Source organism: Crinia signifera, chromosome 3 (assembly GCF_055691185.1).
Source record: "Crinia signifera chromosome 3, ASM5569118v1, whole genome shotgun sequence".
Taxonomy (NCBI): Eukaryota; Metazoa; Chordata; class Amphibia; order Anura; family Myobatrachidae; genus Crinia; species Crinia signifera.
In genome coordinates this window covers 340,707,814-340,734,596 of record NC_139219.1, presented here as the reverse complement: position 1 = coordinate 340,734,596, position 26,783 = coordinate 340,707,814, and the positions used below count along the sequence as shown (strand labels likewise).

General features: G+C 48.5%; 1 protein-coding gene across 1 annotated transcript in view; it reads right to left on the bottom strand.

The window, feature by feature from the left end:
* IFT172 (intraflagellar transport 172) overlaps positions 1-26,783 on the bottom strand; it is a 207,807-nt gene that overhangs the window by 158,707 nt on the left and 22,317 nt on the right. Inside the window, 4 exon segments of the mRNA XM_083178982.1 lie at positions 14,137-14,192; positions 14,195-14,223; positions 21,598-21,677; positions 23,438-23,503. Coding sequence (XP_083035108.1) covers positions 14,137-14,192; positions 14,195-14,223; positions 21,598-21,677; positions 23,438-23,503 — 231 coding nt within the window.

The following is a 26,783-nucleotide window of genomic DNA, read 5'->3' as shown; positions in this document are numbered from 1 at the left end:
CTGACCTCCTATACCCCCTAGCTACTTATATTACACCTTCCTGTGTATTATAGCGGTACTACACCACTCACTGACCTCCTATACCCCCTTATATGTCCTTATATTACTCCTTCCTGTGTATTATACTGTTACTACCCCACTCACTGACCTCCTATACCCCCCACCTCCTTATATTACACCTTCCTCTGTATTATAGCGGTACTACACCATTTACTGACCTCCTATACCCCCACCTCCTTATATTACACCTTCCTGTGTATTATACTGTTACTACACCACTCACTGACCTCCTATACCCCCACCTCCTTATATTACACCTTCCTGTGTATTATAGCGGTACTACACCATTTACTGACCTCCTATACCCCCTCCTCCATATATTACACCTTCCTCTGTATTATACTGTTACTACACCACTCACTGACCTTATATACCCCCTACCTCCTTATATTACACCTTCCTGTGTATTATAGCGGTACTACACCACTCACTGACCTCCTATACCCCCCACCTCCTTATATTACACCTTCCTGTGCATTATAGCGGTACTACACCACTCAATGACCTCCTATACCCCCCTTCTCCTTATATTACACCTTCCTCTGTATTATAGCGGTACTACACCACTCACTGACCTCCTATACCCCCCACCTCCTTATATTACACTTTCCTGTGTATTATAGCGGTACTACACCATTTACTGACCTCCTATACCCCCTAGCTACTTATATTACACCTTCCTGTGTATTATAGCGGTACTACACCACTCACTGACCTCCTATACCCCCTTCTCATTATATTACACCTTCCTCTGTATTATAGCGGTACTACACCACTCACTGACCTCCTATACCCCCCACCTCCTTATATTACACCTTCCTGTGTATTATAGCGGTACTACACCACTCACTGACCTCCTATACCCCCTAGCTACTTATATTACACCTTCCTGTGTATTATAGCGGTACTACACCACTCACTGACCTCCTATACCCCCTACCTCCTTATAATAAACCTTCCTGTGTATTATAGCGGTACTACACCACTCACTGACCTCCTATACCCCCTACCTCCTTATATTACACCTTCCTGTGTATTATAGCGGTTCTGCACCACTCACTGACCTCCTATACCCCCTACCTCCTTATATTACACCTTCCTCTGTATTATACTGTTACTACACCATTTACTGACCTCCTATACCCCCCACCTCCTTATATTACGCCTTCCTGTGTATTATACTGTTACTACACCACTCACTGACCTCCTATACCCCCTACCTCCTTATATTACACCTTCCTCTGTATTATACTGTTACTACACCATTTACTGACCTCCTATACCCCCCACCTCCTTATATTACGCCTTCCTGTGTATTATACTGTTACTACACCACTCACTGACCTCCTATACCCCCTACCTCCTTATATTACACCTTCCTCTGTATTATAGCGGTACTACACCACTCACTGACCTCCTATACCCCCCACCTCCTTATATTACACCTTCCTGTGCATTATAGCGGTACTACACCACTCACTGACCTCCTATACCCCCACCTCCTTATATTACACCTTCCTGTGTATTATACTGTTACTACACCACTCGCTGACCTCCTATACCCCCTACCTCCTTATATTACACCTTCCTCTGTATTATAGCGGTACTACACCATTTACTGACCTCCTATACCCCCCCACCTCCTTATATTACACCTTCCTCTGTATTATAGCGGTACTACACCACTCACTGTCCTCATCTACCCCCTACCTCCTTATATTACACCTTCCTCTGTATTATACGGTTACTACACCACTCACTGACCTCCTATACCCCCTACCTCCTTATATTACACCTTCCTGTGTATTATACTGTTACTATACCACTCACTGACCTCCTATACCCCCCACCTCCTTATATTACACCTTCCTCTGTATTATAGCGGTACTACACCACTCACTGACCTCCTATACCCCCTACCTCCTTATATTACACCTTCCTGTGTATTATACTGTTACTACACCACTCACTGACCTCCTATACCCCCCCCCCCACCTCCTTATATTACACCTTCCTGTGTATTATACTGTTACTACACCACTCACTGACCTCCTATACCCCCCCACCTCCTTATATTACACCTTCCTGTGTATTATAGCGGTACTATACCACTCACTGACCTCCTATACACCCCACCTCCTTATATTACACCTTCCTCTGTATTATAGCGGTACTACACCACTCACTGACCTCCTATACCCCCCACCTCCTTATATTACACCTTCCTCTGTATTATACTGTTACTACACCACTCACTGACCTCCTATACCCCCCACCTCCTTATATTACACCTTCCTGTGTATTATACTGTTACTACACCACTCACTGACCTCCTATACCCCCCACCTCCTTATATTACACCTTCCTGTGTATTATAGCGGTACTACACCACTCAATGACCTCCTATACCCCCCACCTCCTTATATTACACCTTCCTCTGTATTATAGCGGTACTACACCATTTACTGACCTCCTATACCCCCCACCTCCCTATATTACACCTTCCTGTGTATTATAATGTTACTACACCACTCACTGACCTCCTATACCCCCCACCTCCTTATATTACACCTTCCTGTGTATTATAGTGGTACTACACCATTTACTGACCTCCTATACCCCCTCCTCCTTATATTACACCTTCCTCTGTATTATACTGTTACTACACCACTCACTGACCTCATATACCCCCCACCTCCTTATATTACACCTTCCTGTGTATTATAGTGGTACTACACCACTCACTGACCTCCTATACCCCCCACCTCCTTATATTACACCTTCCTGTGTATTATAGTGGTACTACACCACTCAATGACCTCCTATACCCCCCACCTCCTTATATTACACCTTCCTTTGTATTATACTGTTACTACACCATTTACTGACCTCCAATACCCCCGTCTCCTTATATTACACCTTCCTCTGTATACTAGCGGTACTACACCATTTACTGACCTCCTATACCCCCTCCTCCTTATATTACACCTTCCTCTGTATTATACTGTTACTACACCACTCACTGACCTCATATACCCCCTACCTCCTTATTTTACACCTTCCTGTGTATTATAGCGGTACTACACCACTCACTGACCTCCTATACCCCCACCTCCTTATATTACACCTTCCTGTGCATTATAGCGTTACTACACCACTCACTGACCTCCTATACCCCCCACCTCCTTATATTACACCTTCCTGTGTATTGAAGCGGTACTACACCACTCACTGACCTCCTATACCCCCAAGCTACTTATATTACACCTTCCTGTGTATTATAGCGGTACTACACCTCTCACTGACCTCCTATACCCCCCTTTTCCTTATATTACACCTTCCTCTGTATTATAGCGGTACTACACCACTCACTGACCTCCTATACCCCCACCTCCTTATATTACACCTTCCTGTGTATTATAGCGGTACTACACCACTCACTGACCTCCTATACCCCCCACCTCCTTATATTACTCCTTCCTGTGTATTATACTGTTACTACACCACTCACTGACCTCCTATACCCCCCACCTCCTTATATTACACCTTCCTGTGTATTATAGTGGTACTACACCACTCACTGACCTCCTATACCCCCACCTCCTTATATTACAACTTCCTGTGTATTATACTGTTACTACACCACTCACTGACCTCCTATACCCCCACCTCCTTATATTACACCTTCCTGTGTATTATAGCGGTACTACACCATTTACTGACCTCCTATACCCCCTCCTCCTTATATTACACCTTCCTCTGTATTATACTGTTACTACACCACTCACTGACCTCATATACCCCCTACCTGCTTATATTACACCTTCCTGTGTATTATAGCGGTACTACACCACTCACTGACCTCCTATACCCCCCACCTCCTTATATTACACCTTCGTGTGTATTATAGCGGTACTACACCACTCACTGACCTCCTATACCCCCTCCTCCTTATATTACACCTTGCTCTGTATTATACTGTTACTACACCACTCACTGACCTCATATACCACCTACCTCCTTATATTACACCTTCCTGTGTATTATAGCGGTACTACACCACTCACTGTCCTCCTATACCCCCCACCTCCTTATATTACACCTTCCTGTGCATTATAGCGTTACTACACCACTCACTGACCTTCTATACCCCCCACCTCCTTATATTACACCTTCCTGTGTATTATAGCGGTACTACACCACTCACTGACCTCCTATACCCCCTAGCTACTTATATTACACCTTCCTGTGTATTATAGCGGTACTACACCACTCACTGACCTCCTATACCCCCTTATATGTCCTTATATTACTCCTTCCTGTGTATTATACTGTTACTACCCCACTCACTGACCTCCTATACCCCCCACCTCCTTATATTACACCTTCCTCTGTATTATAGCGGTACTACACCATTTACTGACCTCCTATACCCCCACCTCCTTATATTACACCTTCCTGTGTATTATACTGTTACTACACCACTCACTGACCTCCTATACCCCCACCTCCTTATATTACACCTTCCTGTGTATTATAGCGGTACTACACCATTTACTGACCTCCTATACCCCCTCCTCCATATATTACACCTTCCTCTGTATTATACTGTTACTACACCACTCACTGACCTCATATACCCCCTACCTCCTTATATTACACCTTCCTGTGTATTATAGCGGTACTACACCACTCACTGACCTCCTATACCCCCCACCTCCTTATATTACACCTTCCTGTGCATTATAGCGGTACTACACCACTCAATGACCTCCTATACCCCCCTTCTCCTTATATTACACCTTCCTCTGTATTATAGCGGTACTACACCACTCACTGACCTCCTATACCCCCCACCTCCTTATATTACACTTTCCTGTGTATTATAGCGGTACTACACCATTTACTGACCTCCTATACCCCCTAGCTACTTATATTACACCTTCCTGTGTATTATAGCGGTACTACACCACTCACTGACCTCCTATACCCCCTTCTCATTATATTACACCTTCCTCTGTATTATAGCGGTACTACACCACTCACTGACCTCCTATACCCCCCACCTCCTTATATTACACCTTCCTGTGTATTATAGCGGTACTACACCACTCACTGACCTCCTATACCCCCTAGCTACTTATATTACACCTTCCTGTGTATTATAGCGGTACTACACCACTCACTGACCTCCTATACCCCCTACCTCCTTATAATAAACCTTCCTGTGTATTATAGCGGTACTACACCACTCACTGACCTCCTATACCCCCTACCTCCTTATATTACACCTTCCTGTGTATTATAGCGGTTCTGCACCACTCACTGACCTCCTATACCCCCTACCTCCTTATATTACACCTTCCTCTGTATTATACTGTTACTACACCATTTACTGACCTCCTATACCCCCCACCTCCTTATATTACGCCTTCCTGTGTATTATACTGTTACTACACCACTCACTGACCTCCTATACCCCCTACCTCCTTATATTACACCTTCCTCTGTATTATACTGTTACTACACCATTTACTGACCTCCTATACCCCCCACCTCCTTATATTACGCCTTCCTGTGTATTATACTGTTACTACACCACTCACTGACCTCCTATACCCCCTACCTCCTTATATTACACCTTCCTCTGTATTATAGCGGTACTACACCACTCACTGACCTCCTATACCCCCCACCTCCTTATATTACACCTTCCTGTGCATTATAGCGGTACTACACCACTCACTGACCTCCTATACCCCCACCTCCTTATATTACACCTTCCTGTGTATTATACTGTTACTACACCACTCGCTGACCTCCTATACCCCCTACCTCCTTATATTACACCTTCCTCTGTATTATAGCGGTACTACACCATTTACTGACCTCCTATACCCCCCCACCTCCTTATATTACACCTTCCTCTGTATTATAGCGGTACTACACCACTCACTGTCCTCATCTACCCCCTACCTCCTTATATTACACCTTCCTCTGTATTATACGGTTACTACACCACTCACTGACCTCCTATACCCCCTACCTCCTTATATTACACCTTCCTGTGTATTATACTGTTACTATACCACTCACTGACCTCCTATACCCCCCACCTCCTTATATTACACCTTCCTCTGTATTATAGCGGTACTACACCACTCACTGACCTCCTATACCCCCTACCTCCTTATATTACACCTTCCTGTGTATTATACTGTTACTACACCACTCACTGACCTCCTATACCCCCCCCCCCACCTCCTTATATTACACCTTCCTGTGTATTATACTGTTACTACACCACTCACTGACCTCCTATACCCCCCCACCTCCTTATATTACACCTTCCTGTGTATTATAGCGGTACTATACCACTCACTGACCTCCTATACACCCCACCTCCTTATATTACACCTTCCTCTGTATTATAGCGGTACTACACCACTCACTGACCTCCTATACCCCCCACCTCCTTATATTACACCTTCCTCTGTATTATACTGTTACTACACCACTCACTGACCTCCTATACCCCCCACCTCCTTATATTACACCTTCCTGTGTATTATACTGTTACTACACCACTCACTGACCTCCTATACCCCCCACCTCCTTATATTACACCTTCCTGTGTATTATAGCGGTACTACACCACTCAATGACCTCCTATACCCCCCACCTCCTTATATTACACCTTCCTCTGTATTATAGCGGTACTACACCATTTACTGACCTCCTATACCCCCCACCTCCCTATATTACACCTTCCTGTGTATTATAATGTTACTACACCACTCACTGACCTCCTATACCCCCCACCTCCTTATATTACACCTTCCTGTGTATTATAGTGGTACTACACCATTTACTGACCTCCTATACCCCCTCCTCCTTATATTACACCTTCCTCTGTATTATACTGTTACTACACCACTCACTGACCTCATATACCCCCCACCTCCTTATATTACACCTTCCTGTGTATTATAGTGGTACTACACCACTCACTGACCTCCTATACCCCCCACCTCCTTATATTACACCTTCCTGTGTATTATAGTGGTACTACACCACTCAATGACCTCCTATACCCCCCACCTCCTTATATTACACCTTCCTTTGTATTATACTGTTACTACACCATTTACTGACCTCCAATACCCCCGTCTCCTTATATTACACCTTCCTCTGTATACTAGCGGTACTACACCATTTACTGACCTCCTATACCCCCTCCTCCTTATATTACACCTTCCTCTGTATTATACTGTTACTACACCACTCACTGACCTCATATACCCCCTACCTCCTTATTTTACACCTTCCTGTGTATTATAGCGGTACTACACCACTCACTGACCTCCTATACCCCCACCTCCTTATATTACACCTTCCTGTGCATTATAGCGTTACTACACCACTCACTGACCTCCTATACCCCCCACCTCCTTATATTACACCTTCCTGTGTATTGAAGCGGTACTACACCACTCACTGACCTCCTATACCCCCAAGCTACTTATATTACACCTTCCTGTGTATTATAGCGGTACTACACCTCTCACTGACCTCCTATACCCCCCTTTTCCTTATATTACACCTTCCTCTGTATTATAGCGGTACTACACCACTCACTGACCTCCTATACCCCCCACCTCCTTATATTACACCTTCCTGTGTATTATAGCGGTACTACACCACTCACTGACCTCCTATACCCCCCACCTCCTTATATTACTCCTTCCTGTGTATTATACTGTTACTACACCACTCACTGACCTCCTATACCCCCCACCTCCTTATATTACACCTTCCTGTGTATTATAGTGGTACTACACCACTCACTGACCTCCTATACCCCCACCTCCTTATATTACAACTTCCTGTGTATTATACTGTTACTACACCACTCACTGACCTCCTATACCCCCACCTCCTTATATTACACCTTCCTGTGTATTATAGCGGTACTACACCATTTACTGACCTCCTATACCCCCTCCTCCTTATATTACACCTTCCTCTGTATTATACTGTTACTACACCACTCACTGACCTCATATACCCCCTACCTGCTTATATTACACCTTCCTGTGTATTATAGCGGTACTACACCACTCACTGACCTCCTATACCCCCCACCTCCTTATATTACACCTTCGTGTGTATTATAGCGGTACTACACCACTCACTGACCTCCTATACCCCCTCCTCCTTATATTACACCTTGCTCTGTATTATACTGTTACTACACCACTCACTGACCTCATATACCACCTACCTCCTTATATTACACCTTCCTGTGTATTATAGCGGTACTACACCACTCACTGTCCTCCTATACCCCCCACCTCCTTATATTACACCTTCCTGTGCATTATAGCGTTACTACACCACTCACTGACCTTCTATACCCCCCACCTCCTTATATTACACCTTCCTGTGTATTATAGCGGTACTACACCACTCACTGACCTCCTATACCCCCTAGCTACTTATATTACACCTTCCTGTGTATTATAGCGGTACTACACCACTCACTGACCTCCTATACCCCCTTATATGTCCTTATATTACTCCTTCCTGTGTATTATACTGTTACTACCCCACTCACTGACCTCCTATACCCCCCACCTCCTTATATTACACCTTCCTCTGTATTATAGCGGTACTACACCATTTACTGACCTCCTATACCCCCACCTCCTTATATTACACCTTCCTGTGTATTATACTGTTACTACACCACTCACTGACCTCCTATACCCCCACCTCCTTATATTACACCTTCCTGTGTATTATAGCGGTACTACACCATTTACTGACCTCCTATACCCCCTCCTCCATATATTACACCTTCCTCTGTATTATACTGTTACTACACCACTCACTGACCTCATATACCCCCTACCTCCTTATATTACACCTTCCTGTGTATTATAGCGGTACTACACCACTCACTGACCTCCTATACCCCCCACCTCCTTATATTACACCTTCCTGTGCATTATAGCGGTACTACACCACTCAATGACCTCCTATACCCCCCTTCTCCTTATATTACACCTTCCTCTGTATTATAGCGGTACTACACCACTCACTGACCTCCTATACCCCCCACCTCCTTATATTACACTTTCCTGTGTATTATAGCGGTACTACACCATTTACTGACCTCCTATACCCCCTAGCTACTTATATTACACCTTCCTGTGTATTATAGCGGTACTACACCACTCACTGACCTCCTATACCCCCTTCTCATTATATTACACCTTCCTCTGTATTATAGCGGTACTACACCACTCACTGACCTCCTATACCCCCCACCTCCTTATATTACACCTTCCTGTGTATTATAGCGGTACTACACCACTCACTGACCTCCTATACCCCCTAGCTACTTATATTACACCTTCCTGTGTATTATAGCGGTACTACACCACTCACTGACCTCCTATACCCCCTACCTCCTTATAATAAACCTTCCTGTGTATTATAGCGGTACTACACCACTCACTGACCTCCTATACCCCCTACCTCCTTATATTACACCTTCCTGTGTATTATAGCGGTTCTGCACCACTCACTGACCTCCTATACCCCCTACCTCCTTATATTACACCTTCCTCTGTATTATACTGTTACTACACCATTTACTGACCTCCTATACCCCCCACCTCCTTATATTACGCCTTCCTGTGTATTATACTGTTACTACACCACTCACTGACCTCCTATACCCCCTACCTCCTTATATTACACCTTCCTCTGTATTATACTGTTACTACACCATTTACTGACCTCCTATACCCCCCACCTCCTTATATTACGCCTTCCTGTGTATTATACTGTTACTACACCACTCACTGACCTCCTATACCCCCTACCTCCTTATATTACACCTTCCTCTGTATTATAGCGGTACTACACCACTCACTGACCTCCTATACCCCCCACCTCCTTATATTACACCTTCCTGTGCATTATAGCGGTACTACACCACTCACTGACCTCCTATACCCCCACCTCCTTATATTACACCTTCCTGTGTATTATACTGTTACTACACCACTCGCTGACCTCCTATACCCCCTACCTCCTTATATTACACCTTCCTCTGTATTATCGGTACTACACCATTTACTGACCTCCTATACCCCCCACCTCCTTATATTACACCTTCCTCTGTATTATAGCGGTACTACACCACTCACTGTCCTCATCTACCCCCTACCTCCTTATATTACACCTTCCTCTGTATTATACGGTTACTACACCACTCACTGACCTCCTATACCCCCTACCTCCTTATATTACACCTTCCTGTGTATTATACTGTTACTATACCACTCACTGACCTCCTATACCCCCCACCTCCTTATATTACACCTTCCTCTGTATTATAGCGGTACTACACCACTCACTGACCTCCTATACCCCCTACCTCCTTATATTACACCTTCCTGTGTATTATACTGTTACTACACCACTCACTGACCTCCTATACCCCCCCCCCCACCTCCTTATATTACACCTTCCTGTGTATTATACTGTTACTACACCACTCACTGACCTCCTATACCCCCCCACCTCCTTATATTACACCTTCCTGTGTATTATAGCGGTACTATACCACTCACTGACCTCCTATACACCCCACCTCCTTATATTACACCTTCCTCTGTATTATAGCGGTACTACACCACTCACTGACCTCCTATACCCCCCACCTCCTTATATTACACCTTCCTCTGTATTATACTGTTACTACACCACTCACTGACCTCCTATACCCCCCACCTCCTTATATTACACCTTCCTGTGTATTATACTGTTACTACACCACTCACTGACCTCCTATACCCCCCACCTCCTTATATTACACCTTCCTGTGTATTTATAGCGGTACTACACCACTCAATGACCTCCTATACCCCCACCTCCTTATATTACACCTTCCTCTGTATTATAGCGGTACTACACCATTTACTGACCTCCTATACCCCCCACCTCCCTATATTACACCTTCCTGTGTATTATAATGTTACTACACCACTCACTGACCTCCTATACCCCCCACCTCCTTATATTACACCTTCCTCTGTATTATAGCGGAACTACACCACTCACTGACCTCCTATACCCCCCACCTCCTTATATTACACTTTCCTCTGTATTATAGCGGTACTACACCACTCACTGACCTCCTATACCCCCCACCTCCTTATATTACACCTTCCTCTGTATTATAGCGGTACTACACCATTTACTGACCTCCTATACCCCCACCTCCTTATATTACACCTTCCTCTGTATTATACTGTTACTACACCACTCACTGACCTCCTATACCCCCCACCTCCTTATATTACACCTTCCTCTGTATTATAGCGGTACTACACCATTTACTGACCTCCTATACCCCCCACCTCCTTATATTACACCTTCCTCTGTATTATAGCGGTACTACACCACTCACTGTCCTCATCTACCCCCTACCTCCTTATATTACACCTTCCTCTGTATTATACGGTTACTACACCACTCACTGACCTCCTATACCCCCTACCTCCTTATATTACACCTTCCTGTGTATTATACTGTTACTATACCACTCACTGACCTCCTATACCCCCACCTCCTTATATTACACCTTCCTCTGTATTATAGCGGTACTACACCATTTACTGACCTCCTATACCCCCCACCTCCCTATATTACACCTTCCTGTGTATTATAATGTTACTACACCACTCACTGACCTCCTATACCCCCCACCTCCTTATATTACACCTTCCTCTGTATTATAGCGGAACTACACCACTCACTGACCTCCTATACCCCCCACCTCCTTATATTACACTTTCCTCTGTATTATAGCGGTACTACACCACTCACTGACCTCCTATACCCCCCACCTCCTTATATTACACCTTCCTCTGTATTATAGCGGTACTACACCATTTACTGACCTCCTATACCCCCCACCTCCTTATATTACACCTTCCTGTGTATTATACTGTTACTACACCACTCACTGACCTCCTATACCCCCCACCTCCTTATATTACACCTTCCTGTGTATTATAGCGGTACTACACCACTCAATGACCTCCTATACCCCCCACCTCCTTATATTACACCTTCCTCTGTATTATAGCGGTACTACACCATTTACTGACCTCCTATACCCCCCACCTCCCTATATTACACCTTCCTGTGTATTATAATGTTACTACACCACTCACTGACCTCCTATACCCCCCACCTCCTTATATTACACCTTCCTCTGTATTATAGCGGAACTACACCACTCACTGACCTCCTATACCCCCCACCTCCTTATATTACACTTTCCTCTGTATTATAGCGGTACTACACCACTCACTGACCTCCTATACCCCCCACCTCCTTATATTACACCTTCCTCTGTATTATAGCGGTACTACACCATTTACTGACCTCCTATACCCCCACCTCCTTATATTACACCTTCCTCTGTATTATACTGTTACTACACCACTCACTGACCTCCTATACCCCCCACCTCCTTATATTACACCTTCCTCTGTATTATAGCGGTACTACACCATTTACTGACCTCCTATACCCCCTACCTCCTTATATTACTAGATTACTAGATTGTAAGCTCCTCCGAGTAGGGCCCTCTTCCCTCCTGTTGTCAAAGCCCACTTCTCTTCACATGTCACTCACAGCTCTCCTTTACTCCAACACTCAGTGACCATCTTCATCTGCATACTCCTCTCCATCATTGGCCTCAAGCCTCTAGTTGTATGTTGATTGGGTCCTCACTACTTACATTTAAGCTGTAATGTGTATTGATCTGTGGTGCTCTTTATTTGTACTGTATTTTTGTTATTTATTCAATGTTATGCCAAGTTTTGTTTCCCTGTATTGTTCCTTTGTACAGCGCTGCGAAACACTTGTGGCGCCTTATAAATAAAATTATAATAATAATAATAATAATAATAATATTACACCTTCCTCTGTATTATAGCGGTACTACACCACTTACTGACCTCCTATACCCCCCACCTCCTTATATTACACCTTCCTGTGTATTATAGCGGTACTACACCACTCACTGACCTCCTATACCCCCCTTCTCCTTATATTACACCTTCCTCTGTATTATAGCGGTACTACACCACTTACTGACCTCCTATACCCCCCACCTCCTTATATTACACCTTCCTGTGTATTATAGCGGTACTACACCACTCACTGACCTCCTATACCCCCCTTCTCCTTATATTACACCTTCATGTGTATTATAGCGGTACTACACCACTCACTGACCTCCTATACCCCCCACCTCCTTATATTACACCTTCCTCTGTATTATAGCGGTACTACACCATTTACTGACCTCCTATACCCCCTACCTCCTTATATTACACCTTCCTCTGTATTATAGCGGTACTACACCACTTACTGACCTCCTATACCCCCCACCTCCTTATATTACACCTTCCTGTGTATTATACTGTTACTACACCACTCACTGACCTCCTATACCCCCACCTCCTTATATTACACCTTCCTCTGTATTATAGCGGTACTACACCATTTACTGACCTCCTATACCCCCTACCTCCTTATATTACACCTTCCTCTGTATTATAGCGGTACTACACCACTCGCTGACCTCCTATACCCCCCACCTCCTTATATTACACCTTCCTCTGTATTATAGTGGTACTACACCATTTACTGACCTCCTATACCCCCCTCCTCTCTCCTTATATTACACCTTCCTCTGTATTATAGTGGTACTACACCATTTACTGACCTCCTATACCCCCCTCCTCCTTATATTACACCTTCCTCTGTATTATAGCGGTACTACACCACTCACTGACCTCCTATACCCCCTCCTCCTTATATTACACCTTCCTCTGTATTATAGCGGTACTACACCATTTGCTGACCTCCCCATCTGGTCCTGACCCATGTCAGTAACACATCATTCTGTCCCGATATTCACCATTTATCTGGCATAGTGATGTGCACTGTATACATGAGGTGCACAACATCTATCAGTTATACCTGCGACTCGCCAGAGCCTTCGTCATCAAAGAAGTATCGCACAATGGAGCCGTCGCGTGGCCAGAGAGGATGCCCTTCCCTGTGACACTGGAGAGAGAGAAAGGGGATCATGTAAAGGAGTGGTGCCAGGCTGACGGAAGGTCCTCACATTGCAGAGGTCCCAGATTTATGGCTGGTGGGTGTCTAGGACACGAACGGCTTTCCCAGGATTAGATCAGTAGTGTGACACTTACATAATAACTCCTCTTACTATACCCAAACTACAGGGGGCTATGATGTGGAACATCCAGGAGGCAATTCTACGTACAGGCCACCTAAGTGCCCTATGTAAAGGCTGAAGCCAAAGTGATCCCTCTAAAAACTCCAGATGGTACAGCATTACGGGAAGATATTCAGAAACGCTATCTGTCCGGTCGTAGGATCCAGAGCACAGTGTTGACGTAGGGTCTCTATTCCTGAAGGTACAGTGTTATGCGGTGGGAAGCAGTCACCCTCGCCCGCTATCCTGTGACACCCCTATACCTGCAGTATTCCCCAGTACTACAGATAAGGGGTAACACTGTCACCCATCCCCCGCTATCCTGTGACACCCCTATACCTGCTGTATTCCCCAGTACTACAGATAAGGGGTAACATTGTCACCCGTCCCCCCACTGTCCTGTGACACCCCTATACCTGCTGTATTCCCCTGTCCTACAGATAAGGGGTAACGCTGTCCCTGTCCCCCGCTGTCCTGTGACACCCCTATACCTGCTGCATTCCCCTGTCCTACAGATAAGGGGTAACACTGTCACCTGTCCCCCCGCTGTCCTGTGACACCCCTATACCTGCTGTATTCCCCTGTCCTACAGATAAGGGGTAACGCTGTCACCCGTCCCCCCGCTGTCCTGTGACACCCCTATACCTGCTGTATTCCCCTGTACTACAGATAAGGGGTAACACTGTCACCCGTCCCCCGCTGTCCTGTGACACCCCTATACCTGCTGTATTCCCCTGTACTACAGATAAGGGGTAACACTGTCACCTGTCCCCCGCTGTCCTGTGACACCCCTATACCTGCTGTATTCCCTGTACTACAGATAAGGGGTAACACTGTCACCCGTCCCCCGCTGTCCTGTGACACCCCTATACCTGCTGTATTCCCCTGTCCTACAGATAAGGGGTAACACTGTCACCTGTCCCCCGCTGTCCTGTGACACCCCTATACCTGCTATATTCCCCTGTACTACAGATAAGGGGTAACACTGTCACCCTTCCCCCCGCTGTCCTGTGACACCCCTATACCTGCTGTATTTCCCTGTACTACAGATAAGGGGTAACACTGTCACCCATCCCCCGCTGTCCTGTGACACCTCTATACCTGCTGTATTCCCCTGTGCTACAGATAAGGGGTAACGCTGTCACCCGTCCCCCCACTGTCCTGCGACACCCCTATACCTGCTGTTTTCCCCTGTACTTCAGATAAGAGGTAACACTGTCACCCATCCCCCGCTGTCCTGTGACACCCCTATACCTGCTGTATTCCCCTGTCCTACGGTACTTATGTATTATCTGGACTCCCATGTTAAATGCACCCCATTTTTTCATACCCCTACTATCCAACTACGTATGGAGTTGATTTTATATAGTGTGGCGAGCGCAGAGAGACTCATCGTGCCCGAAGCGTGGCGAGTGGACGCGGTCTCATAAGAAAAAACGGGAGTCCAGATATTACATAAGTACCCCCCTGTACTACAGATAAGGGGTAATGCTGTCTCCCGTCCCCCCGCTGTCCTGTGACACCCCTATACCTGCTGTATTCCCCTGTCCTACAGATAAGGGGTAACGCTGTCACCCATCACCCCGCTGTCCTGTGACACCCCTATACCTGCTGTATTCCCCTGTCCTACAGATAAGGGGTAACACTGTCACCCGTCCCCCACTGTACTGTGACACCCCTATACCTGCTGTATTCCCCAGTACTACAGATAAGGGGTAACGCTGTCACCTGTCCCCCCGCTGTCCTGTGACACCCCTATACCTGCTGTATTCCCCTGTCCTACAGATAAGGGGTAACGCTGTCACCCGTCCCCCCGCTGTCCTGTGACACCCCTATACCTGCTGTATTCCCCTGTCCTACAGATAAGGGGTAACACTGTCACCCGTCCCCCGCTGTCCTGTGACACCCCTATACCTGCTGTATTCCCCTGTCCTACAGATAAGGGGTAACGCTGTCACCTGTCCCCCCGCTGTCCTGTGACACCCCTATACCTGCTGTATTCCCCTGTCCTACAGATAAGGGGTAACGCTGTCACCTGTCCCCCCGCTGTCCTGTGACACCCCTATACCTGCTGTATTCCCCTGTCCTACAGATAAGGGGTAACGCTGTCACCCGTCCCCCGCTGTCCTGTGACACCCCTATACCTGCTGTATTCCCCTGTCCTACAGATAAGGGGTAACGCTGTCACCTGTCCCCCCGCTGTCCTGTGACACCCCTATACCTGCTGTATTCCCCTGTACTACAGATAAGGGGTAACGCTGTCACCCATCCCCCCGCTGTCCTGTGACACCCCTATACCTGCTGTATTCCCCTGTACTTCAGATAAGGGGTAATGCTGTCACCTGTCCCCCGCTGTCCTGTGACACCCCTATACCTGCTGTATTCCCCTGTACTACAGATAAGGGGTAACACTGTCACCCATCCCCCGCTGTCCTGTGACACCTCTATACCTGCTGTATTCCCCTGTGCTACAGATAAGGGGTAACGCTGTCACCCGTCCCCCCACTGTCCTGCGACACCCCTATACCTGCTGTATTCCCCTGTCCTACAGATAAGGGGTAACACTGTCTCCCCTCCCCCCCGCTGTCCTGTGACACCCCTATACCTGCTGTTTTCCCCTGTACTTCAGATAAGGGGTAATGCTGTCACCTGTCCCCCGCTGTCCTGTGACACTCCTATACCTGCTGTTTTCCCCTGTACTACAGATAAGGGGTAACACTGTCACCCATCCCCCGCTGTCCTGTGACACCCCTATACCTGCTGTATTCCCCTGTACTACAGATAAGGGGTAACACTGTCACCCGTCCCCCCACTGTCCTGCGACACCCCTATACCTGCTGTAGTCCCCTGTACTACGGTACTTATGTATTATCTGGACTCCCATGTTAAATGCACCCCATTTTTTCATACCCCTACTATCCAACTACGTATGGAGTTGATTTTATATAGTGTGGCGAGCGCAGAGAGACTCATCGTGCCCGAAGCGTGGCGAGTGGACGCGGTCTCATAAGAAAAAACGGGAGTCCAGATATTACATAAGTACCCCCCTGTACTACAGATAAGGGGTAACACTGTCTCCCCTCCCCCCCACTGTCCTGCGACACCCCTATACCTGCTGTATTCCCCTGTCCTACAGATAAGGGGTAACGCTGATACCCATCACCCCGCTGTCCTGTGACACCCCTATACCTGCTGTATTCCCCAGTACTACAGATAAGGGGTAACGCTGTCTCCCGTCCCCCGCTGTCCTGTGACACCCCTATACCTGCTGTATTCACCTGTACTACAGATAAGTGGTAACACAGTCACCCGTCCCCCCACTGTCCTGCGACACCCCTATACCTGCTGTATTCCCCTGTCCTACAGATAAGGGGTAACGCTGTCACCCATCACCCCGTTGTCCTGTGACACCCCTATACCTGCTGTATTCCCCAGTACTACAGATAAGGGGTAACGCTGTCTCCCATCCCCCGCTGTCCTGTGACACCCCTATAACTGCTGTATTCCTCTGTACTACAGATAAGTGGTAACACAGTCACCTGTCCCCCGCTGTCCTGTGACACCCCTATACCTGCTGTATTCCCCTGTCCTACAGATAAGGGGTAACACTGTCACCCGTCCCCCACTGTCCTGTGACACCCCTATACCTGCTGTATTCCCCTGTACTACAGATGAGGGGTAACGCTGTCTCCCATCACCCCGCTGTCCTGTGACACCCCTATACCTGCTGTATTCCCCAGTACTACAGATAAGGGGTAACGCTGTCTCCCATCCCCCGCTGTCCTGTGACACCCCTATAACTGCTGTATTCCTCTGTACTACAGATAAGGGGTAACGCTGTCACCCGTCCCCCGCTGTCCTGTGACACCCCCTATACCTGCTGTATTCCCCTGTCCTACAGATAAGGGGTAACACTGTCACCTGTCCCCCGCTGTCCTGTGACACCCCTATACCTGCTGTATTCCCCTGTCCTACAGATAAGGGGTAACACTGTCACCTGTCCCCCGCTGTCCTGTGACACCCCTATACCTGCTGTATTCCCCTGTCCTACAGATAAGGGGTAACACTGTCACCCGTCCCCCGCTGTCCTGTGACACCCCTATACCTGCTGTATTCCCCTGTCCTACAGATAAGGGGTAACACTGTCACCTGTCCCCCGCTGTCCTGTGACACCCCCTATACCTGCTGTATTCCCCTGTCCTACAGATAACGGGTAACACTGTCACCTGTCCCCCCGCTGTCCTGTGACACCCCTATACCTGCTGTATTCCCCTGTCCTACAGATAAGGGGTAACACTGTCACCTGTCCCCCGCTGTCCTGTGACACCCCTATACCTGCTATATTCCCCTGTACTACAGATAAGGGGTAACACTGTCACCCTTCCCCCCGCTGTCCTGTGACACCCCTATACCTGCTGTATTCCCCTGTACTACAGATAAGGGGTAACACTGTCACCTGTCCCCCCGCTGTCCTGTGACACCCCTATACCTGCTGTATTCCCCTGTCCTACAGATAAGGGGTAACACTGTCACCTGTCCCCCCGCTGTCCTGTGACACCCCTATACCTGCTGTATTCCCCTGTCCTACAGATAAGGGGTAACGCTGTCTCCCATCCCCCGCTGTCCTGTGACACCCCTATACCTGCTGTATTCCCCTGTACTACAGATAAGGGGTAACGCTGTCACCCGGCCCCCGCTGTCCTGTGACACCCCTATACCTGCTGTATTCCCCTGTACTACAGATAAGGGGTAACGCTGTCACCTGTCCCCCCGCTGTCCTGTGACACCCCTATACTTGCTGTATTCCCCTGTACTACAGATAAGGGGCAACACTGTCACCTGTCCCCCCGCTGTCCTGTGACACCCCTATACCTGCTGCATTCCCCTGTCCTACAGATAAGGGGTAACACTGTCACCTGTCCCCCCGCTGTCCTGTGACACCCCTATACCTGCTGTATTCCCCTGTACTACAGATAAGGGGTAACACTGTCACCCGTCCCCCGCTGTCCTGTGACACCCCTATACCTGCTGTATTCCCCTGTACTACAGATAAGGGGTAACGCTGTCACCTGTCCCCCGCTGTCCTGTGACACCCCTATACCTGCTGTATTCCCCTGTACTACAGATAAGGGGTAACGCTGTCACCTGTCCCCCCGCTGTCCTGTGACACCCCTATACCTGCTGTATTCCCCTGTACTACAGATAAGGGGTAACGCTGTCACCCGTCCCCCGCTGTCCTGTGACACCCCTATACCTGCTGTATTCCCCTGTACTACAGATAAGGGGTAACACTGTCACCCTTCCCCCCGCTGTCCTGTGACACCCCTATACCTGCTGTATTCCCCTGTACTACAGATAAGGGGTAACACTGTCACCCATCCCCCACTGTCCTGTGACACCCCTATACCTGCTGTATTCACCTGTACTACAGATAAGGGGTAACGCTGTCTCCTGTCCCCCCGCTGTCCTGTGACACCCCTATACCTGCTGTATTCCCCTGTCCTACAGATAAGGGGTAACACTGTCACCCGTCCCCCGCTGTCCTGTGACACCCCTATACCTGCTGTATTCCCCTGTACTACAGATAAGGGGTAACGCTGTCTCCTGTCCCCCCGCTGTCCTGTGACACCCCTATACCTGCTGTATTCCCCTGTCCTACAGATAAGGGGTAACACTGTCACCCGTCCCCCGCTGTCCTGTGACACCCCTATACCTGCTGTATTCCCCTGTCCTACAGATAAGGGGTAACGCTGTCACCCGTCCCCCGCTGTCCTGTGACACCCCTATACCTGCTGTATTCCCCTGTACTACAGATAAGGGGTAACGCTGTCTCCTGTCCCCCCGCTGTCCTGTGACACCCCTATACCTGCTGTATTCCCCTGTCCTACAGATAAGGGGTAACACTGTCACCCGTCCCCCGCTGTCCTGTGACACCCCTATACCTGCTGTATTCCCCTGTCCTACAGATAAGGGGTAACGCTGTCACCCGTCCCCCGCTGTCCTGTGACACCCCTATACCTGCTGTATTCCCCTGTCCTACAGATAAGGGGTAACACTGTCACCCATTCCCCCACTGTCCTGTGACGCCCCCTATACCTGCTGTATTCACCTGTCCTACAGATAAGGGGTAACGCTGTCACCTGTCCCCCGCTATCCTGTGACACCCCTATACCTGCTGTATTCCCCTGTCCTACAGATAAGGGGTAACACTGTCACCCGTCCCCCCGCTGTCCTGTGACACCCCTATACCTGCTATATTCCCCTGTACTACAGATAAGGGGTAACACTGTCTCCCATCCCCCACTGTCCTGTGACACCCCTATACCTGCTGTATTCACCTGTACTACAGATAAGGGGTAACGCTGTCTCCTGTCCCCCCGCTGTCCTGTGACACCCCTATACCTGCTGTATTCCTCTGTCCTACAGATAAGGGGTAACGCTGTCACCCGTCCCCCCGCTGTCCTGTGACACCCCTATACCTGCTGTATTCCCCTGTCCTACACATAAGGGGTAACACTGTCACCTGTCCCCCCGCTGTCCTGTGACACCCCTATACCTGCTGTATTCCCCTGTACTACAGATAAGGGGTAACGCTGTCTCCTGTCCCCCCGCTGTCCTGTGACACCCCTATACCTGCTGTATTCCCCTGTCCTACAGATAAGGGGTAACGCTGTCACCTGTCCCCCCGCTGTCCTGTGACACCCCTATACCTGCTGTATTCCCCTGTCCTACAGATAAGGGGTAACACTGTCACCCGTCCCCCGCTGTCCTGTGACACCCCTATACCTGCTGTATTCCCCTGTCCTACAGATAAGGGGTAACGCTGTCACCCGTCCCCCCGCTGTCCTGTGACACCCCTATACCTGCTGTATTCCCCTGTACTACAGATAAAGGGTAACGCTGTCACCCGTCCCCCGCTGTCCTGTGACACCCCTATACCTGCTGTATTCCCCTGTCATACAGATAATGGGTAATGCTGACATACTGCACCCCCCCCCCCTTTCCACACACACACACACACACACACGTTGTCCTGGGGTGAACGTTCCCCAATTGCAGTTGGTGACAGACTGTTTGGCAATGTTGTTATTCAGGAATAGGTAATATGAGAAAATAAATGATAATAGACTCACAACCACAATAAAAACTCCTCTAAATCCATGTAATGATCCAATAAACAGGGAAATAAATAATGGACTTACTTAGAGGTCAATGAAACGACATATGACTCAGTGCCATAGATGGTGGACGACTTGTTAGTTTTGGTGTTTGCCAGACGGACCTGAAGAAGACAAAACCTTATTTCACAATTTATTTTTTAATATAATTAATAATGTCAGATCCCAGCAATTGGGAGAGAAAAGAGGACTCTTCTCTTGGGGCATTCTTATGATGTGATGATATTGTAGTTAAAAATAACTTTTATTCAGAATATTTTTAAGAAAAAGGGAATGAATTAGCCTGTGTCCCAAAATCTAACACCAGTCTTGCAGTGAGCTGTTTGTGATCTACGCTATGCACTGGGGATTTGGGTTTGGGTTGAATTGGTTCCACAATGGGACCAATTGGGTTGTGATGTGTCCCTAGTGAGCCCTGAGGCTTATTCTAACTAGGGCTCGTTAGAGGCAAATTGGAGAATTTTAAGGGTTTAATTCCCTAATCTTGTGGAGGCTGCTGTGTTCTATTTAATTGACCTTTCATTGGTCAGTATGCGGAGGTGTGCGTGAAATCTTTGATCCCTTCACATGGAGTATCCTTTCTGATTCCATGTATATTTTACACTTAATTGACCAATTGTAGGTTGTTACCTCTCGCTTGGCCCAGAATAAGTGGCTGCAGTCTGGAGGAATCCCAGCTTCTTGCTCCTTATTGAGCTTATTGAACAGTATGTCAGAAATCTACAGTCTCTTTCAGTGATAGACTTGTTCCGTTTAGTAGTAAATAGTTACTCAGTAGTGGGATTTATAAGGCTTAGTAGCAGTTTATAGAATCACACAGTTCTAGATTGATCAATGTAAATACTTTTGCATGTATCTACTCATACAGACAGGGATAGGGTGCACAGCTTATTGTCTGTATAGACTTCCCGATCTGTGCTAATCCCAATCTGTTCTGGTAGATAAACCCTTTAGTTACCAGTTAGGATTTCTGCTTTCCTATGGTCATACAGACGTGCATTGGACTCAGGATGAGAGAGTCCAGGCCTGGGCTGCAGGGTCAGGTAGGGACAGAAAAGGTAGACACTCCTGCTGTCGGCAGTGGGGTTGGTAGTGCGGCCCTGTTGTTTAGAGGAACATAGCAGGGTGTTTCTCTGCCCCCGTTTGTCAATGAGAGAGTGTCAGGATGGAGGTTATAAGTAGCAGGTAGAGGGAGGGAACACACTCGCCGTTCTCCCCTCTCTCTATCTATCCCCCTCTCCTCCCGGATGCCAGAGATCAGCTGCACGAAAAGCAGCAGTAACAGAGGGACCGTCCAGCAGCTTACTGCACCTCCTTCCTTGGGACCACGGTGTAACCAGCCACACAGGGGGGCACAGCAAAACGGGGGAACAACCCGCTGAAAGACGCCCCTTCTCCCTGGACTATCCAAGGGCTAATTACATAGACGGGGAGCCGTAAGAGACAGAGGGAACACCCGACAGACTGGGACACCTAAACATCTACGGAAAGGTACTCTTTCGCCCTCTCATCAGTGACTTGCCTGGGCCGCCCCTGCTCTGTCTGTGCACAACAGGGCGACTAGGCATTTAACACTGACAGCAGAAGCGATCGCCTTATACCTCTAACTCTGCTACGCGGTACTCTGAGCGCCCCTCGCTCGCACCCTGAGATAATATTGGAGATTTTGATTGGAATGGTTTATATTGAATAAACATTTATTTCTTTTTAGCTTATAACATGTGTGTAGTGATTACTTCAGCCATATCAATATCTTATTACTGGCATGGAAACATACATATGACATTACTGGGAAGTGGGGCGGCCAGGCGGGCGTGACTGTATATGCCTGCCATCATCAGCCCATACAACAGAAACACTCTACCTTCCCCTCTGCCAGGCCAAACACAATGGCGGTCTCCAGGGGCCACAGTAGACAGGTGACGGCACTCTGAAAGACAAGGAAAGACTCGTATCATGCTGCAGTAGTAACAAGAGTAGGAAAAATGAGATTTATGTCTTACCTGGTAAATCTCTTTCTTCGAGGACATCAGGGGCCACAGCGTTACAGTGGGTAGTAAGGAGATGGGAGAGAGCACCAGAACCCTAGAGGTTAAACTTGAACTGCCTCCCAGGCAGCCGGGCTCCTCCCCTCCTCTACCCCGCCTCCAGGCCAGGAAGCTCAGTTTTTTTAACAAGCCAAGGCAGGAGACAAGATAGAAGGAAGAGAAGCACCGCACAGAAACACATTCTGAAACATGTTAGTACCCTCAACCGAGGGATAATATAACATAATCATAACTTAACCGTAACGGAAGTAAAGCAGGCGCGGCAGGGAGGGATCCCTGTGGCCCCTGATGTCCTCGAAGAAAGAGATTTACCAGGTAAGACATAAATCTCATTTTCTCCTTCGGAAGACATCAGGGGCCACAGCGTTACAGTGGGACGTCCTAAAGCAGCCACCTATGGGTGGGGACGCGCCTGTGCCGCAGCCAACACACTCTGGCCGAAGGCCGAGTCCTGGTAGGCAAACGAGTCAAAAGCGCAAAAACGCAAGACAGTAATGGCGGACGACCAAGTCGCCGCCCTGCAAATTTGCTCAACTTTAGCACTGCCTCTTACAGCCCAGGACACCTTCACAGACCTAACGGAATGTGCCCGAATCCCCGCCGGAACCGGGAGGGAGGTGTCCAAATATGCCTGCCAGAGCGACTCCAGCGGGCAGTAGTTTGCGTAGAGGCGGGACACCCTCTCATCCGAACACCATATAGTACAAAGAGAAAGAGAGAAAGAGAGAGAGAGAGAGAGAGAGAGCGAGAGAGAGCGAGAGAGCGAGAGAGAGAGAGCGAGAGAGCGAGAGCGAGAGAGAGAGAGCGAGAGCGAGAGAGAGAGAGAGAGAGAGAGAGAGCGAGAGAGAGAGAGGGTCTGACTAGTGCAACAGCCTAGAACGGTGCACATAGCACATAGATGCGCCCCGGCCGGACAATGTCTAAGGAGGACCAAGCCGTTGTAACAACAGACTGTCCAAATGCCGGAATCATAATGTCCTGGTTGACCTGAAAGCTGGACACCACCTAATGTAGGTGAGAAGTAACGGTAGGAAGAACCGCCAGGTTAGAACGAAAGACCAAGAATAAAGGACTTACGGGACAGAGCTGACGTGTCAGAGACTCCCCTGGCCAAATCTATCGCCACAAGAAAATGATCTTCCAGGCGAGTCAACACAGGTCCATCGACCGCAAGGGCACAACAGGTGGGCCCTGAAGCCGGCAGGATTAGAGAGATCCCCTGGGGCAACCGGGGTAACAAAGGGAGGCTGGATATGGAAGACGCCCTGCAGGAATGTGCAGACATCCGTCGACAGGGCCACTCTGTACAAGGCCGAAATCTGAACCTTTAAAGATGAGAAATGCAACCCAGCCTCCAGCCCCTTCTGCAAGAAGGGCAGAACCCTAGCCAGGCAGTAAGTCCCGGAATCTGAATCGTAGCATTCGCACCAGGAAAAGTAAGCCCTCCATATGCGATGGTACACCCCGTCTAGAAAGGTTTCCTCGCCCTGTGCATAGTGGAGGTCACTCTTGAGTGAAACCCACTGGGCCTTTCACCCGGGAGGTCTCAACAGCCATCCCGTCAAAGCCAGGTGCCTCAAAGTCGAGAGAGAGAGGCGGACCCTGAGAGAGCCGGCCTGTGCCCAGGGGTAAGCGAATAGGAGGGGCTACTGACAAGGACTGCTGATCCGAACACCCGATTCGTCTGGGCCAAGGTGGAGCAACCAGACTTATCGTGCCGCCCTCCGGCTTCAGTTTGCGATACATTCGCAAAAGGAGGAAAAGGGTCGGAAAGGCGCCATCAGTGTGTACGGCCACGGAGCGCCAGGGCATCTACCAGGCAAGCCCCCCTCTAAACCCGCACAGTGGTGGTTTGAGGGTATGGCGAGAGGCCATCAAGGCCACCTCGGTTGGGCCCCACCATTGTTCCATCATCTGAAACACCTCCCGATGGAGGGTCAAATCGTCGGCATCCAGGGTCTGACGGCCAAGGAAGACCGCCACCCAATTCAGGACTACCGAGATAAGGATTGTTGAAAGAGCAGGGATCATCTCTGAAAGATGCAGGATGCTTCCGCCATAGTGGGCTGACAACGAGTGCCACCCTGGTGGTTAACCTAAGCCACCCTTGTAGCAATGTCCGACTGGACCTGCACCGGGCAACCCCTAAGTTAGGGTTCCGCCAGGCAGACTGCCCGGAAGATTGTCCTCAGTTTGAGGACGATGATGAAGAGCTGGGCCACCAGAGTGGTCCAGATACCATGGAACGACCTCTGGGAAGTGACCACCCTCCAAACACGGAGGTCTAGCATGCGTGGCTATGAGTGTCTACTAGTGAATCCAGTAGTGAGGTCCCATCCCGGCGCCACCAGGAAAAAGGGGGGGCGCCTGCTGGAGACCAGGCGAACTTCTGGGCCCAGATATTGTGATAGGGTCCCAACCCCCTGGAGAGTATCTTCCCCTGTACAGGGCGGGAATGGAACTGGGCCTATTCGGCCAATGCGAAGGCCGATACCACCAACCCCAGGGCCCCCCTGCAGGCATGCACAGACACCCACCAGGGGGAGAAGAGATGTCTGATCCTGGACTGTAGAGCCAGATGGCAATCCCCCAGAAGGTATATCCTCTGCCGAATAGAATCTAAACCGGCCCTCATATCTGGCTCTGGCCCAAATAAGAAGGAACCCTTAAAGGGACTTTGAGTTTGGGCCTTCCAAAAGCGCAGACACCGGTCTGTGTGTGCAGCTCTGGCTGAAGGTGACCCTCTGGAGGTGAGTGGTGTAATTTCCAGAGCCGCCACCCCCAGGTAAAGTGTCACGTGATGCTCAATAGAGGCAGCAGGGTTTTCTCTGGCACCCCTTATGCAGCGTCCGCTGTGAGAGAAGTTGCTCACGCAACTAAGGCCTTAGCCACCCAAACAGATGCCTGGGGCAGGAGTGCGTCCACTTTAGGGACAGTCTCCCAGGGGACTATGTCCTCCTGTGGAACGGGGTAAAAGGAAGGGAAACTGCCGATGGCAAGCTAAACTTCCAGTTAGAAATCTCTAAACTAATGACCTTAGTCAAGTTCTCTGATTTACGGAATAAACCCAGAATACACCTAGGGAAACTCCCAAAGGTATAGGCGGCTCAGCGGGGTCATTTAAGGTAAGGGTAAGGACCTAGTTGAGAGCCGAGACCAAGG